At 48.8% G+C, this 17,608-nt stretch overlaps 1 protein-coding gene across 3 annotated transcripts; it reads right to left on the bottom strand.

The window, feature by feature from the left end:
* Positions 1 to 3,092: 3,092 nt before the first annotated feature.
* stx12 (syntaxin 12) lies at positions 3,093 to 16,645 on the bottom strand. Of its 3 annotated transcripts, none has more exons than XM_086193908.1 (10): positions 16,515 to 16,645; positions 15,800 to 15,936; positions 14,218 to 14,287; positions 12,247 to 12,346; positions 5,761 to 5,898; positions 5,535 to 5,578; positions 5,073 to 5,178; positions 4,919 to 4,991; positions 4,002 to 4,084; positions 3,093 to 3,847 (listed from the first exon to the last, which is right to left on the bottom strand). In XM_086193908.1, exons 2-10 carry the CDS (start codon positions 15,897 to 15,899, stop codon positions 3,755 to 3,757), a joined length of 807 nt encoding a protein of 268 aa, XP_086050034.1. In that variant the 5' UTR covers positions 15,900 to 15,936; positions 16,515 to 16,645; the 3' UTR covers positions 3,093 to 3,754. The 3 variants fall into 3 exon arrangements, with proteins under 3 accessions (XP_086050034.1, XP_086050035.1, XP_086050033.1); XM_086193909.1 differs by lacking the exon at positions 16,515 to 16,645 and adding an exon at positions 16,272 to 16,482; XM_086193907.1 differs by having other exon boundaries at positions 3,094 to 3,847; positions 16,511 to 16,642.
* Between the last annotated feature and the right edge of the window lie 963 nt (positions 16,646 to 17,608).

Genomic DNA, 17,608 nt, shown 5'->3' with positions numbered 1-17,608 from the left:
GGAGTTGCAGTTGTTACTTTCACAGTACAGCAGAAGTCTGTCTTGCTGTACCACTGACTGTACTAAACTACGTCACCTGTTTTGATCGTGTTTGGACAGACCCCATGACTGCCCTTTGATGGGTGAAGCAGGGCTCCATCTGGCGAAAAGGAGGCAGGGACAGAACTGGTCAACGCGCCACTGTGGAAGTCCCCCCATATATGATATATAAATATATATATACTGTATAATGTAGATATTTACTATATAGAATTGATATTTATTGTATTAATTAATATGCTGAATACTGTAGATATGTAGGGCGGCCCGGTGGAGCAGTGGTCCTCACTGTGGCCCCCCAGCAAGAAGGTTGTGGGTGGAGCCCCGGCTGGAGCACGGGGTCTTTCTGGGTGAGTCTCCATGTTCTCCCTGTTCCTGCTGGGTTCTCTCTGGTACTCCAGCTTCCTCCACAGTCCAAAGACATCAAGAGGGACCAGGTTAATCCAGACTCTAAATTGACTGTAGGTGTGGCTGGGAGAGCCAATGGTTGTCTGTCTCTATGTGTTGGTCCTGCCATGGACTGGTGACCTGTCCAGGGGGAAGGCTGCTGGGATAGGCTCCACCCCCACCACCCTGAACAGGAGGAGAGGGGGAGATGGAGGGATGGAGGGAGGTTTATTTAAATCAGTAATCATCCATCATGCCTCCCTTCATGTTCCCCCTCTCCTCCTGTTCAGGGTGTTGGGGTGGAGCCTATCCCAGCAGCCTTCCCCCTGGACAGGTCACCAGTCCATGGCAGGACAGCTGATGGATGGACTGGCATTGCTCAGGAGTGTCTACTGGTCAACTAAGCCTTCGTGGATGGAGGCGTTGGTTGGTTTGTTCGGTCACTCACCAGCTCCTCTGATCAGAATGGCCACCTCTCTCTTGTGAAAGGGTTATTTGTGCTGCGATTGTCTCCAGATCTCACACACACACGCACACACACTCCCTGCATCATCACGCATGACCGACATCTGCAACCCATTTCCCTTGTTCATTCTCCTGAGGCGAACCTTTTGGAAAAAGTGAGGCAACACTTGGGAATGTAAACACAGCTCCCATCTGAAAGCAGCCTTTATGTTGCGTTATCAGTCAGAGGACACAGTGTCAACTCACACACTTTTACACTGAACACAAACGCACAGCACAGGAGTGGCAGACAACAGTTTCACTGAAAGAAGGAGCTCTATGCTCATGGACGGTGAATCTCTTGGCCTCGAACAGGTTATGCGACCATGCAGTCGAATTGTATTTACGATGAAGAAAACAACGGTCAACTGCGCTGCAGAACACGGAAGGCGGGACTCACCAGACTTTGTAGTTTTGTGGAATGGTTCCGATAACTTTGACAGCCTTTCTGAACAACACTTCTTCGTTCTTTGTCACGGCTGCTAAGGTTAGCATCTACTTTCTCTGAAACATGCCTGACCTCTGACCCTCCCTGATCAACAGCACTCACTCACAATGATCCAGACAGGTCTTCACCTCTCATTCAAGTATGCCTCATGTCCACAGTCGCCAAGACTAAGACTGACAAGGTTGGGTTTCTTGGCTTCCACATACAACTCATGCTGTAGGAGGTGGATACACAGACCTCTGGAAACTGCTGATCCTCTGTGTCAGGGTTGCTTTGCTGGGTGGAGACTCCTGAATGCCATGATTTTGCTTCCTGTTCACATGAGCACGTGCACGCCAAGTGCACACCCACCATCCTGGACTATGTCCTCAGGTGTGTTCCTGTGATGCCCAGTTCAGGTGGAGATTGTCTCTGTTTTCAAATATTTGTAGGATAATCGGTGCACTCAGGAGATCACAAATAGACGCAGTACTTCATCAGTCACTGGATGAACACATATCAGCGATGAGCCGCCGGAGGGAGAATCAGTCACTGCAAGACTCCTGAGTCCTGAAACCGCAGACAGCCATCCGGCCTGAGGTCGTCCCTCCAGTCCTGCAGGAGCACAACCCCGTGGCCGGATGGAGCTCAGGACACTGCTGATCACTGGTGGAAAGTAACAGTATTTCTACTCAAACACTACTTTAAATAGTATGTTGCGGGTTCAGTACTTTGAGTATTCCATGTTAGGAGACTGTATAATTTCACTCCACTACATTTATCAGAAAAAGTTTTTGTACAGAAAATGTGACAAACTCCTGATGAAGAGGATGAAGATGATGATGACACAAAGAGGAGACTGTCAGCTGGACCACACGCAGCCCTCAGAGCTCAGTGGTTCAAGGCCACTCGAATACACAAACGTCAAGTATTTGAATACGTACTTTTACTTTTGGTATCAAAGTAAACACAGTATTAAATACTTGTTTTCATTTGAGCAGAATTTTGAATGGAGACTTTTTACCAGGAGGCCCGGTGGAGCAGTGGTCCTCAGTGTGGCCCCCCAGCAAGAAGGTTGTGGGTGGAGCCCCGGCTGGAGCACGGGGTCTTTCTGGGTGAGTCTCCATGTTCTCCCTGTTCCTGCTGGGTTCTCTCTGGTACTCCAGCTTCCTCCACAGTCCAAAGACATCAAGAGGGGACCAGGTTAATCCAGACTCTAAATTGACCGTAGGCGTGGCTGGGAGAGCCAATGGTTGTCTGTCTCTATGTGTTGGCCCTGCCATGGACTGGTGACCTGTCCAGGGGGAAGGCTGCTGGGATAGGCTCCACCCCCACCACCCTGAACAGGAATAAGTGGAAGGAAATCAATGGATGGATGGATTTTTTACCAGAGAATTATTTTACTTCAGTAAAGGTACTGTGTGCCTCTTCGTCACGCTGGTACTGCAGCAGACATGTACTGGTGATCTGCTCCAGCACGCCAAGTGCCAGCACAATGTACTGTGACTGCCTCTTTAATGTGGCCAAGCAAACTTCCTGTGAACTTCAGAATAAAAGTTACATCAACTGAAGAGTCCCCTTCTGTTGAGGGAAGGACGAGGACATTGAGCAGCAGAGAGAAGTCGCGTGACAGCGGTGATGATGGCTGGTTTCACACGCATCCATTTATGTCCAGCTATCTACTGTGATGTCAGCCGCAGCAAGAGACGAGGCGTCAGATGTTGAGAAGAACTGGTCTCACACCCAGAAGGTGTTTTAGACATTTATTACACACACTGACAGGAGTCAAAGAAATCAATAAAAATGGTGCATTTGAAGACTGGAGTTGCTCTTCTGACATCCATGAAGTGGAATAGAACGCAGGACTCTGCTGTATTTACAGACATGGCTTCATCTTTGCTAATTCCTATTCATCTCCTACATCTCTAGATCAGAGCCCCGGGGCTGAGGACAGCTCCCAGCAGGGTCCTCCTGCACCCATCCAAGCCTCGATCAGGTGCCAATCAATAACTGACGGTGCTTAAACAGCCTAGATTCTGTAGTCGTCGTGCCTGTTGTGACATGAGGCCAATAACATTTGAGGAGCTGAAATACAGTGTTAGTGCAGTAAATAAGACAAGTCATGAATGAAGCAACTTAAGGAATCTAAGATCTGTCATCACTCGTTGGCGCCCCCTTAGGCCTCCGTTCTCCTCTTCATCTGCTTAAATAGGATTTTCTTTCTATTTTACAAAAATCAGCCTGGATCAGTTGAGATTAGTTCTTGTGCTCTGCAGATCCTGGAGTAGTGATCAGCCTCCATTTCCAAGCTGGTACTTGCAAGTGGAATTTGGGGGGGGGGGGGGGGGGGGCAGAGTAAAATACAGTAGCGACACAACACTCAGGTGTTGAGGGGGCTCACTTGGACACACTCCAGATGATGATGCCCAGGATGACCAGCACGATGGAAACAGCCATGGCCAGGATGCACATCTTCTTCCGGGACTTTTGCTGTGGTAACAGAAGGTGAGGGGGGAGAGTGAATGACCCACGACCTCTTCTGGTGCTCCCAGGACTCGATCAAACAAGACCAGGACACATTACAGAGCACACGTGTCATCAGGCGTGAATATAAGAAGCAGCCAGTAGAGAGCCGCGTCAGTACCTGGTAGTAGGCAGCTCTCTGCAGCTGCTCCGCTCCTCGCTCCACGTGAACTTCAGCGTTCTCCACATTTGCTTCGATGCTGTCTGCAGAGCAGCAAAGGCAGCAGGTCTTCAGTCAGCAGTGGGGGGGGGGAAGACTGCAACTATAGAAGCTGTCAAAGGTCGTCAGTCCCCAAAGAATATTATTTCTTACATGCTCCAAATATACGAGGAGTCCTGCATGGCTGAAGAATGGAAATGTATCACACTAACATCCAGATATCCTGGATTGATCTACACCCTACGACTCCATCACCCAAGAGAGCAGGAAGTAGTGACAGACAGGTGACACACCAGGACCAGGAAGTAGTGACAGACAGGTGACACACCAGGACCAGGAAGTAGTGACAGACAGGTGACACACCAGAACCAGGAAGTAGTGACAGACAGGTGACACACCAGGACCAGGAAGTAGTGACAGACACAGGTGACACACCAGGACCAGGAAGTAGTGACAGACAGGTGACACACCAGGACCAGGAAGTAGTGACAGACAGGTGACACACCAGGACCAGGGAGTAGTGACAGACAGGTGATACACCAGGACCAGGAAGTAGTGACAAACAGGTGATACACCAGGACCAGGAAGTAGTGACAAACAGGTGATACACCAGAATCAGGGCACACTCACTCGCTCGCACCATAGATCTGTGGAGACATCTTAGAGCATCTGACTAATACAGCCACTCACCCTAGCAAGTGGTGTCCGTGTGTGTGTGTGTGTGTGTGTGTGTGTGTGTGTGTGTGTGTGTGTGTGTGTGTGTGCGCCACACATACATAGATATTGACATATAGATTTTAACTGTGTCCCTGCTGTGTGGATTCATCAACAGGACCACCTGACCAGGTGACACAGGTACCAGTAAAGCAGGTCCTCACCGATCATCTCTCCCTGGTCGTGGATCATCACTGCCAGGTCTTTGAAGATCTGGTTGACATCCATGATGTCAGACTGGAACAAAGAAACAGGCGTGAAGTTGTGATGACTTTAGCAGTGGGTGGCTTCTGTCCTGGTATGTGATGACAGGCTGACCTCTAGTTGTCTGATGTTGGTTTCTCTCTCCTTGATGAGCTCCAGGTCCTCCTCTGTGATGGCCACCTCCTCCGTCTGAGCACTCATCTGACCCCAGTCCTCCTGACTTCACGTTTGCCAACAAAACATGTCACACAGCTCACAATCACACACTAACACAGAGTCAGAGAGCCCAAGTTTAGCAGCTGTCAGTCCAATCAGTGAGCAGCATTCAGCATCAGCACCTGCTCAATAATGGAGGGACTCTGAGGTTCTAGAGGTTCCACCGCGCAAATCAAGGATGGACTGGCTCAGCACACCTTCTTTGGTTTTCAATCATCAATTGTACCTGGTACTCCTTTGGATCTTTGACCCCCCCCCCCATTGATGTCATTAATGTTCCAGTTACCTTGTGTAATTCAACCCTGGACCACATCTTCCAACATGAGAGAAGAGCCCTGAAAGAATGAATCTCATGCTTACTTGTCAAAAGAAACGAGCTTTTCATCTCGAGTGCTTTCCTCCGCCTGAAAGAGAAGAGAAACCACATGATTGGATCCATCTGACACAGCTGGAAATAAACAAAATAATGAAATAAAAGAAAGACAACTGGATTTAATCCTCAGACTGAGCTGTTGTATAGGCCATTGTGTTCAGGAGAGTTGATGGATTCTGTCCAGACGTCATCATGTACGGTGACAGCACTTACTGACAGGCGTGATCCAGCTCTGGCTCGGGCCACCGACTCCTTCTCCTTCTCAGCTGCACGCCGCTGGACAGCTTGGAAGTTGTTGAGAGCTGCTGAGAAGTCATTCATCAGCCGGTCCCGCTGAATCTTCTGCTGCCTCTGGACGCCACCGAGTGACACATGAACATGAAAGATTAAAAATACATTTCTAACTTTTTAAAATTTCTATCAAACTGTTGGAGAACCTTTGACACAAAGAGGTTTTAACACTGAACGATCTATTTTTTGACACCTTTAGGCAATCGTTATGACCTGAGGTATGAATGAATCTCAAGTTAAACAAGCAGTAAAACCAAAATACATTTTAGATATGACACCACCCACCCATCCATCCAATCCACCCACCCACCCACCCACCATCCATCCTTTTAAAGCTCTTAATGGTCAGACTGGAAGAGGTCCTAGTTCCTTATGAACCCACCAGAGCACTATGCCCCAGCATGCAGGTCTACTTGTGGTTCCAGAGTCTCTAAAAGCTGAATGGGAGGCAGAATCTTCAGCTATCAGGCTCCCCTCCTGTGGAACCGTCTCCCAGTTTCAGTCCGGGGGACAGACCTCCTGGACCAGCTCCTAGTTTATGCTGCTATAGACTTAAGGTGCGTTGCCACTGGTTCACTTGGGCTTGGGTTGGGTCGATATGGCTCAGGAAAGTGCATTCCCACTTGCACTGGGTACCACATCAGCGTGGGTGGACCCACGAGCCGAGACTTCCCCCACTTCATTTGTGTGCAACACAACAACAACAGAGGACATGGAGCCTGATGCCTGTTGCTCAATCAGTGGTTCTTGCTTAGAAACTATCCATCCACCCACCCATCCACCCACCCATCCCTCCATCCACCCATCCATCCATCACTCCATCCACCCCTCCATCCATCCCTCCATCTTCCCCCTCTTCTCCTGATGAGGGTGTTGGGGGTGGAGCCTATCCCAGCAGCCTTCCCCCTGGACAGGTCACCAGTCCATCACAGGGCCAACACATAGAGACAGACAACCATTGGCTCTCCCAGCCACGCCTACGGTCAATTTAGAGTCTGGATTAACCTGGTCCCTCTTGATGTCTTTGGACTGTGGAGGAAGCTGGAGTACCAGAGAGAACCCAGCAGGAACAGGGAGAAGCGGAGAGAACATGCAGACTCACCCAGGAGGGCCACAGGGAGGACCACTGCTCCACTGTGCTGCCGATATGACAACCCTGAAACATTTTTCAGGAACAAACTGCTGATGCTACACTGCAGCAAAGACATCGGCTGCTCCTTGTCCTCATTAACAGTCCGATACAAGCTGGACTTTTATGATGTGACACGTTTACACACACTTTAATGTGTTCAGTTTCATTTTGGAGGCTTTTGCTAACCTCCTAAAAACTGATGTTATGATTTTGACACAATCTTAGATATTTCTAATATACCCTCTTAGATTTGCCTCAAATTCTATTCATAAACAAGGCCAGCAGGTGGCACTGCAGGGGCACCAATAGCAGCTGTATTCACCAGGAATAAACTGAACACTTGCAACTGCAGAGCTTCGTAGCTCATAATTCAACCAAGCAAACTAAAAGACGAATAAAACAATGAAGAATTTGTTTCATTTGTTTTTTTCTTTATGAAGCAATTAATGAAAAAAAGACAACTGTTTTTCCATCTCTGATTAAAAGGAGAAAATCACATCGGCAAAGATACAAGTAAAATTTACATTCTTCAAGTTAATTTATTTTCCTTCTTCCTGTACCTCTGATACCTCTATGTCTTCCCCTAACTACCACTTCTATACTACCTCCTGTCAATACTGCAAATACGCTATCTAGCTACAAATACTTACTCTGCTCTCGACCTGCGCTTTGGTCCTTCCTCTTAGATGCTAAACTATATTTAGTTACCTACCGACACACGAACAGCAGCTACAAAAAAGATCAGCAGGTGTCGCACTGTGACCGTCCTCATCAATGCGTACATGCTGGAGTTGATGCTCCTGTAGCTGGTGGATGTTCTTATTGACAGCCAGTTTCCTGTTGATGCTGTGTGTCCTAACTCTCCAGTTCTGTCTTTCTCCTGCCGTCTTGTTCATATTCCCATGTGTCAATCTTTCTGTCGCTACTGCCTCTCTCTTTCTCTCTGTCCCTCTCTTCTCCATCTTTGTCTCTGTCCCTGTCCTCCGTCTCTCTCTCTCCCTCCAGCAGGTCAAAGCAGACGTCTGTCCCCACTGATCCTGGATCTGCTCCACCTTAGTGCTGGTAAAGGAAGGTTTTCATCTCTGCTGTCTCAAATGTGCTGGTTCATAGAAGGAGGGAGGTTCTCCTCCTGCTCTACTAAGAGGGAGGTTCTCCACCTGCACTACTAGGAGGGAGGTTCTCCTCCTGCTCTACTAGGAGGGAGGTTCTCCACCTGCTCTACTAGGAGGGAGGTTCTCCACCTGCTCTACTAGGAGGGAGGTTCTACACCTGCCCTTCTAGGAGGGAGGTTCTACCCCTGCACTTCTAGGAGGGAGGTTCTACCCCTGCTCTTCTAGGAGGGAGGTTCTACCCCTGCTCTTCTAGGAGGGAGGTTCTACCCCTGCTCTTCTAGAAGGGAGGTTCTACCCCTGCTCTTCTAGGAGGGAGGTTCTACCCCTGCTCTACTAGGAGGGAGGTTCTACACCTGCTCTTCTAGAAGGGAGGTTCTACCCCTGCTCTTCTAGGAGGGAGGTTCTACCCCTGCTCTACTAGGAGGGAGATTCTACCCCTGCTCTTCTAGGAGGGAGGTTCTACCCCTGCTCTTCTAGAAGGGAGGTTCTACCCCTGCTCTTCTAGGAGGGAGGTTCTACCCCTGCTCTACTAGGAGGGAGGTTCTACACCTGCTCTTCTAGGAGGGAGGTTCTACCCCTGCTCTTCTAGGAGGGAGGTTCTACCCCTGCTCTACTAGGAGGGAGGTTCTACCCCTGCTCTTCTAGGAGGGAGGTTCTACCCCTGCTCTACTTAGACAGAGGCAGCAGGGACAGGTGAGCGGATTTGGAGACTCACACCTGACTGGACTTGGACAAGTAGGGGGGATGAATGACAGCAGTATCTGTCTCTCCACCCCAGTTTTCTTCCAGCAAGTCTGTCCTTCAAATTACTGATGTTTCTCCAGGGTTTTTAGTCACGTGGTGGACATGCCGTCTACATTCTAACATATCACCTGGTACAGCAAGACAGCAGCTGTCTGCCTGTCTACCGAGCTGCTACACAGGAGACTCACACCACTGCTAACCAGAGTTTATAACAAACATGACCAAACTGCCAGAGAGTTCTTAATAGCTAGTTTCACTCTTAACACTTTGGATTTTGGGTGGAATGTGGTGCGAGAAGGCTACAACAAGACAGCATTTGCAGCAATAAAACTGGACATCAAGTTGTGTGTGAACTAGGGCAGCAGCGATGGCGTTTAAATGACAGTCTTGGTAATTTCACACTGAGTGGAAGCTTGAACGAAGCTTCCATGGCATCAGAAACCAAAGCTTTGCTGACATATGCAAGAGAAGGCATTTGAAGAAGTTTGAAGTTGAGTGAGTTTTGTTTTCAAATATTTTAATGTAATGTCATGAAAGTTGAAAGATTCAATTCTAAGCAGTGATAGTTTGAACTGTGTCAAACATCTTGACGCAAATAACGTCCACAGAGACTGACCTCTGGTGGTCACACGGTCTCAATACAGTTGTCTAACAGAAAGATAAGTGGGTTTTCACAGCACTGATACCATGTGGTCCACTGTAAATCCCAAGAGGGACCCTGGTGACCACAGACCCCCTGGCCCCTACCATGGCGAACAGACTCCTTCAGACTTTGAGTCAGAAGGGGGTCAGCCTGTCAGCAGGGTGCTGCAACAGTTAGCACGGTGGTTGGTGGAAGTACTCAGAGGGCTGGACCATGAAAGAAACTGAGTGTTTTGGGTCGGAGCAGATCTGACAATATCTATACAACTGTGAGATGAGGTCTTTAGGTCTTAGTTATTCATAGGCACCAAAACATCATCTGAGGGAAGTGCTGCAGACCTTGACCCCAGGTCCAGACTGGGCTGCTGGCATCAGCCGCACACTTTGTGAATGAGGCGGAGTGAATTGAGAGTGAATGGTTGGTGTGAATGTGGGCACAGCACACCGCCCACCAATGGAACCCTTCACCACTGACATCAGTGTTGGCAATGAGCAGTAATCCAATGAATTACTTCGCAAATGCAATACTCAGTCACAAATAATGAAATACAATTCTTCTTCTGAACCAAACACGACACAAATTTTCACGTCGCTTTATGCACATCGCTTTATTCGCGCAAATTTGACTGCTGGATCATTTGTTCTTATTCGCGTCATTCGTGCAAACTTTTTTTCCCCTGCGAGAAGAATTTATTTCTGCCATTTCTTTCCATCATCAACCTGGCTGACCTAATAACCATTGCTGGCTTGTATCTGTTGTGGATGTCTCAGATACAGCGGAAAACCAAACGCCTGTATCTGGGTCCATGGCACAATCCGGGGGAGCACTCAGCTGGGTGAATTTCACTGCTTTCTCTGGGAACTGCACCTGGACAACAGCCGTTTCCAGCGGTACTTCAGGCTGACGAGGGCCGAGTTCGATGACCTGTTAGCGAGGATCGGTGCCAGGATATCACGGTCGGACACCAATCACAGCCAGGACCGTTGACGTGACTTCACTGACGCCAGGGGAATCTCAACGTTGATAGGCTCTCTCGACACAACGTCTCACAAGTTGAATATTTTCTAGATGCGAATACGTGAAATTCACACCGTGAAGTTTTCAAGTATACATGCAAATTTGCATCTAATTGCCTCTTTACATGGACTTTACTTGTAAACTTGTCGCACGAAAAATCGCGTTGTGTCTGGTGTCAACACACCTTTATTCATTAATTTGAACTTGCATAAAACTGAATGCTTTGAAAACTGTGGCCCACGCAATCAATTCATTATATGTCCAGCCGTAACCACAATGGCGGACAATGGGGTTAGGGTTAGTCTGCTGTCCTGGACACCGTCAATATGTGATCAGCCAGGAGAAAAATACCGATGAGGCACCAATCAAAACAAAACGCCTCCACAAAAATAGTCGCAAAACACCCCGTGTTAAAGCGAACGTCACCTTCACTGACCAAAATGTACCCAATCCAAACACCAGGTAAAGTTAGATTTTCCAACGACCTCTAAAGAACCATCTGTCAGCCAGAACAATTCAACACTGATTGCAATGTACGTTGTTGAAGACATCCGTTCCCTTCAGCCAGCTAATTAGCACGATACCAGTGAGATACAGATCTCTGTGCCATCATGTAGAAGCACATTTTCCAGCTACCGGAAGACCAGTACGTTAAAATGGATTAGATATTAAAAAGACATTTAGGGATTTAGTGCAGGTCTCCAGCACAGTAGATATTTGCACTGTGCATTATTTCCCTCTATTGGGCCTCATCAGATGAATCTACACAACATGCAACACCAGCATGCTAAAGAATCAAGGGTCCACATACGTATGGCAACATTTGAGACAGAGGGTATTCCCTCATTCTGTGACCCATCAGAGTCACAGACACAAATAATAATTGATACTGAGCAGTACTGGGTTTCTCATCAGAATGAAAAAAATACTAACAACACTAAGTCTGTGTCCACCATCATTGGAGACATCTTCAGTTGTTGTGTGGCATTCAGCAGTTTATTTGAACTCTGTTACACAGACTGAACCTATATGCTGGTGCTTGGATAAACAGCACTCATATCGTCAGGCCCATTGCTGGGCAAAACCCAACCACCAAATGTCTGAGGGACAGTGATATTTCAGTTCACACCATCTGCTGGTGCTGGATTTGAAGGGATGTAGAGGCTGCGATCAACGGGCCGCCCAAAACCAACTTGTGCTTCGTTGCACTGCCTACTTTTCATTCTAGTGATAACAGGGACAATGACAGATACACTTCAATGATTGTCTTAACCCTCACCGGGCCGGCGTGGCTCAGAGGTAACGTGGTTGTCTAGCAACTGAAGGGTCGCTGGTTCGATCCCCACTTCCCCCAGTGACCATGTCCAAGTGTCCTTGAGCAAGATTCTGAACCCATAATTGCTCCTGATGGCCCTGTGACGGACTGGTGACCTGTCCAGGGTGAACCCACCTCCCACCCACTGTCAGCTGGGATAGACTCCACCCCCCGCGACCCTTAACGGATAAGCGTTATAGAAAATGGATGGATGGACGGATGGATGATGGATCCCTCACTGCCACATGGACACTAAATAATAGCTACGTGTACATTTGTATGAGAACCGAAGCAGACATTAAAAATTCTTTGAGTTTGAGGTTTTACAGAATTTCTGTTATAAAAAAGGGGTTTAAAAAATAAAACCCTCTCTTGTGACGTCCCTAAGCCCGCCAAGATCCCCACCCCCAACATAGTGAACCTTTGAAAGTGACTGCGCACTAACCTGCTCTGAGGGTGAGGATGGCAGAGGGACCGAGCCCAACTCCTTCAGGTGCTTGTTGGTTTCTTTTGCTAGTTGGTTGGTATAGTGCTGCACCTGCTGCCTGTGGAGACGACGAGGAAAGACACAAGCTGATGATCCAGGATATGTTCACTCTCCTTCTCTTTGCTTCACTAGCAAACAGTAGCCATAGCTCAAGGAATCAACTTTAGCCTCTGACAGACTCATGTTGGTTCTGTTAGTGTGTGACATCATCACTATGGTAATGAGGTCGACCACATGGCTTGTCTCTCTTCTTCTCGCTATTCCACGTCCGACCACACGAGGTCAGTTGAGTCAACCTGGTAACCAGTGCTGCGTCCGAACTGCCAAGTAGGTCGGATCGTAGGTCTCAGAGCAGGTCGTAGGCTGTCCGAAACCACAACTGGCACGAGTAGCGACCTATTTCGCAACCTCAATTCCAGCCTAAACACGCCCACATTGTAGGTCGGTTCAGGTGCATCCTATGGAGCAACCTATGGCCCACAATGCACTGCGGACTTCTTCTTCGTCCCCTAAAAACTTGTGGACGCGCAAGCCAAGTTTGCGCCACCAACAGTCTCCCATTCTGATGCAGCACCAACATTTATAGTCGTCGTTGATGACTAAAGGTGTGTTAATGTGCTTAAAAATAGAGAATGAGTGAAAGGTGCTCAGAGTGGAGTGCAGTACCACAGCCAGGCCAGCAGGTGGGGCTTTCGTTGGCGCTGTCTACCTATTTGCAGTATCTGTGCTCTGCCAGCAGAGGTCGTGCTTCACCACCAATCTAGGGTGTCTGAATGGTGCCGCCGTGTTTAGGTTGTAGGAGTAGGAGGTAGCGGTAGGTCGTAGCAGGAGGACGTAGGTTGGTACTTGGCAGTTCGGACGCAGCAAAGGAGATTAGATTAGTGCAGCAGGAGGGAGGGAGACACCTGCTGGCCGGGAGGTGGTGTTGAGCACGCGTCTTCAAGATGTTTTCCAATAGAAAATTAAAGAACTGTTTATTAACATAAGATTCCAAAAACTGTTCAAGACCTGACAGTGTGAATATCAGTCACTAGTAACTCAGGCTGTTGGTATCACTACTTATAAGTCACTGAGGCTGATTTTTGATTTCCAAGCATTTCAAATAAAACTGGAAAAAATGTTCCATTAAAAATGAGAGTCAAAGGCACAGTACCAACTGGGGCAGCAAGTTTTAACCAGCTGAGCCCTTCATGAACTTGGACTTAGGCGAAGCAACATAAACTCAGAAATCCTCATTTGGCCTAAATGTGAAGAGGGGCCCCTCTGCCTCTAAGATAGAGAACTTCCCATTGAGCCCTGGTGACTTATCGGCACCCCTGAGTTGATCCAACACAGAGCCTGTCTTGATAAAATCATTAAACACATTATAAATTCGACTTTTATTGTTCCCACGTCTTGAGCCCAGTGTAATGTGTCCAGGGAGGGAGGGTGAAGTACAGACTTGGGCCGAGTTGTTACCACAGTCAGGCAGATTGATCAAATCATGAGTAGATTTCACCTTTTTCAGCTTGTGGAAACAACAGCAGCGGTGTGGCTGTGAGCGTCTGGCTACTAGCTCGTGCTACTGCTCTGCTACCATCCCTCCACATTTAAATGTAATGCAAGCTGGCCTGCCTGAGCATGTGGAGTAGCTCCCACTGCAGAGTTTCACCTGGACCTCCAGAAGTCCTCGCCAGGGCAGGGAAACCACGTTGAAGCAGCCACAACAACCGTGTGGCCGCTGCTACGGAGCCTCAGTCTTTCTCTAAGTCTGCTGCTCGACAGGGACGTCGCTTGCTAACTAGTCTGGAACATGAAGCCGATTGGCAACCAATTTTAAGATGGAACCCAACACCACTTACCAGGCCTTAAGCTCGATGAATAAACCGATGCATGCATGCAGCGTGTGTGTGTGTGTTTGGACTGAGTGGGGATGAGGCTGATACATACAGGCGATCTTGGAGCTCACTGGTGTCCTGTCTGGTCCCCAACTGGCTCACCATACTCTTGATCTGAGCAGCTGTCAGAGGAACCAGGCACAGAGACGAGTCAAGCACACTTGGACCAGCACCTTGGTGAAACAGCCTCGCGGGTCCAGACCAGCCGTGTCTGAACAGACACTGAGGCTGTGGCCCCAGCACACACAAAACTATCCTCACAAATGTACTTTACTGCCCAGGCATGTGACTTTGGCAGACCCACACGGACATGTGATCACATATCATTTCACTTTTATCATAGTAGTGCAGTCCCTGTTGTTTAAGGGGCGGAGCCATGTGATGTCAGAAGACCTCTCTGCTGAACAGTTCCTCTAAGGCAGGGGTGTCCAACTGGTCCAGTACAGCGCCGTGTGGCTGCAGGTTCTCAGTCCACCTCAACAAAAGCAACACCTGAATCTACTTAAATCAATCAAGCTGTGTTCTCACCCATTGGTTGGATCAGGTGTTGCTTTTGCTTGGTTGGAATGAGAACCTGCAGCCACACAGTACTGGACCAGTTGGACACCTCTGGTCTTAGGGATTTTAAACTAGTCTCAGGGAGAAAGCCTCTTTCAGAGCCTGCCCTTTTTTAGCTTTTCAAACCACTGGAATGATGGAGTACTGGAAGTCAATCTGTCTGTCACTGGTGTGCCTTGGCCTGTAACTGGGCTCTCTGGAGATTTAATGAGATTACCTGACTCAATAAAAGGTTAAACAACAAATTAAAACATCTGACTTTAATCTCTGACTCAGTGTCATCACAGTCATGAGTATAGTCTATAGCAGGGGTGTCCAAACTGGTCCAGTACGGGCCGGTGTGGCTGCAGGTTTTCATTCCAACCAAGCAAAAGCAACACCTGATCCAACAAATGAGCTGTGTGGACACGGCTTAAGCCTGATTTATGCTTCTGCATCGTGGCGACGCCGTACCTACGCCGTCAACGCAGACCCCTACGCCGTAGCCCGACGTGCACCTCCAAAAAATCCTGACTACGCGTCACGTCGACGCGTAGTGACGTGAACGTCAACGGACTGTGATTGGTCCGCTCACACTACGTTTCCGGTTCAGCACAACAACACCGCCATTTTTAAAGTTTCTGTGGTGAGAGCAACACCCCAAAAAAAAATGGACCAAGCCGAAGTAAGAGTTATCGAGGAGGTTCGCAGGTATGACCACCTTTACAACTTCCATCGTTGTCTCTGTCTCTGACCCATGTGCTATGACCGGAAGAAAACTAAGGAATTCGACAAGAGTCCCCCAAAACCACACGAAGATAAAGCCACACCCCTCTAGTGGCTTGGCAGTGAATTACAGAGCAACGCGTTCCCTCGACGCAGAACTATAAATGCACAATGACGACGTAGGGGCTACGGCGTGCGTACGGCGTCGCCACGACGCAGAAGCATAAATCAGGCTTTAGTTGGTTTAAGTAGAATCAGGTGTTGCTTTTGCTTGGTTGGAATGAAAACCTGCAGCCACACCGGCCCTTTACTGGACCAGTTTGGACACCCCTGGTCTATAGTCTCTCTCTCTCTCACTCACACAGCCTTACTGTTCTGTGTGATCTTCTGGATGTTGGAGCTGCATGTCTGGATCAGGCTGCTGAAGTCCCGCGGGACCGGGCGATAGCTCTCGGCTTTACCATACGACATGTCGGCCTCGCTGCTCGGGCTTCACTGCTCACTTTGGCTGCAAACATTTAGAGAAAGTTAACGATCAAAGGAGCATCTCAGCCAGCAGGGCTCCATGCTATCGGCTGCAGCAGCTGTAAGTTGCGACAGGGCCGATTATTGACCACTTCCTCGGAAAACATCAGTTAAACGGATGTGAGCCGACAAGCATCCAAAGGGTTAGCCAGGAGCTTCAGTAAACCCAGTAGTGAGCCGACAAGTCATCACCCACGTCCCTCTACCGGGATGAGCCGCTGCCACCGTCACCCTGCTCCAGGTAACGAGCTAGCGAGCAAGTTAGCTCGTTAGCTCGTTAAAAGTCTGATCATTGTCCTGGTTACGTTCAGTACACACCGAGTGGGTCGGAACAAATGAGCTCCACTGAACCTTGTGACAGCTGCATCGGGGCACCGGAGAATCTAACTGACCACCCTCCCGAAGGTAGCGGGAGACTGTTAACGTTAGCTTCGAGCTAGGTCATGCTAACTGCCAATCGGCGTCTTCCTGAAGCTGCGAGGGCTGCGGGTGGCGCCTTGAGCCGACACCGAGCATGGAGCGATAGCAGCGCGTCAACAGGACGGACTGAGTCGTACTTGCTTCTTAGTTCGAGGAGCGAGAACCCAGACGCGATGTTTTCCTCTTGCCTTTCCTGGTCCGTCACGTGACGTCACGCGGACCAGCCCGCCCCTCCTTCTTCTTCTTTCTCTTGTTGACGCAACAAAGGAGTGTTGCTGCCCTCCGTAGAACACTCCCGGCAGAACCCGGACTGTGAGAGAACGAAGCCCGTGTTCTGACGGGTGACCCACACCAGCAGTTGTGTATGTGTGTGGTTTTTTTTTACCATTTTGCCCTAAAGGGTCTGTATTTTGCCTCCATGTACCAACACACACACACACACACACACACACACACACACACATGCAGGCTGCACACTAGAGAACAGCAAACTTGGAAGATTCAATGCAGTTAAACTGGTGGTTTTACTGGTATGGGAGTGAAATGGGGGTTTAGAGGGAGCGTGACTCAATCACAAAGGGCTCTTCTACACAGGTCGTCGTTCAGATTTTGTAATTTGTCCCAAAATACTCCCTTGAATTGGCCGAGTGCTGAGGCAGCAAGGCCACACGCAGCCGGTGTCGCAGGGACAGAGGGTAAATGCTCGTTCTTTCCAGTTTCCTGTTCTGACTCCGGTTCCAAGGGGATGGATGTGCCTGACTAGTTAACTACTGCGGAAAATTGTGTGCCACTAGTTAACTAGTGAGAGTTTTTCAACTAGGAGCACAAAATGCTGATCTAGTGCTATGTCCAGTAAGTGGCAAGAAGAAAGTGATATCAAAGACATAGAATAAATATTCATCCGTCTGAGTTGTACCAACAGTATGTGTGGATTTGTGTGTGTGTGCGTGCGTATATTTGTGTGTGTGTGTGTGTGTGCATGTGGGTTTGTTGGGGGTTTAATGGGTTTAGAACACAGAGGAGGGGCATGTATGCTGGTGTGGGGGGTGCAGCCGTGGGGGGTGCAGCCGTGGCTTCTGAGCGCGCTCCCTGGGAGACAGGCTGGGTAAACCCTTGAGGCTGTCAGCTGTTTGTGCTCCATTAAAAACTGGTTCCCTACACAGAACTCCTGGCCCAGAAACCCCAAAGACGACTGAGACTGCTTGAAGGCTTGAAGTGACGTTGCTGAGACTGCG

The sequence above is a fragment of the Aulostomus chinensis genome, chromosome 22 (genome assembly GCF_037954235.1).
Source record: "Aulostomus chinensis isolate RoL2024-O1b breed Wild chromosome 22, RoL_Achi_v1.0, whole genome shotgun sequence".
NCBI classification, from domain to species: Eukaryota; Metazoa; Chordata; class Actinopteri; order Syngnathiformes; family Aulostomidae; genus Aulostomus; species Aulostomus chinensis.
This window is presented reverse-complemented; position numbering and strand designations above follow the sequence as displayed.

Coding starts and splice junctions, on each gene's coding strand:
- stx12 (XM_086193908.1), bottom strand. CDS start 15,899: ATGTCGTATGGTAAAGCCGAGAGCTATCGCCCGGTCCCGCGGGACTTC. Junction 12,347..14,217: donor AGTGAGCTCCAAGATCGCCT/GTATGTATCAGC, acceptor TCGTCTCCACAG/GCAGCAGGTGCAGCACTATA. Junction 5,179..5,534: donor AAGCTCGTTTCTTTTGACAA/GTAAGCATGAGA, acceptor GCAAACGTGAAG/TCAGGAGGACTGGGGTCAGA.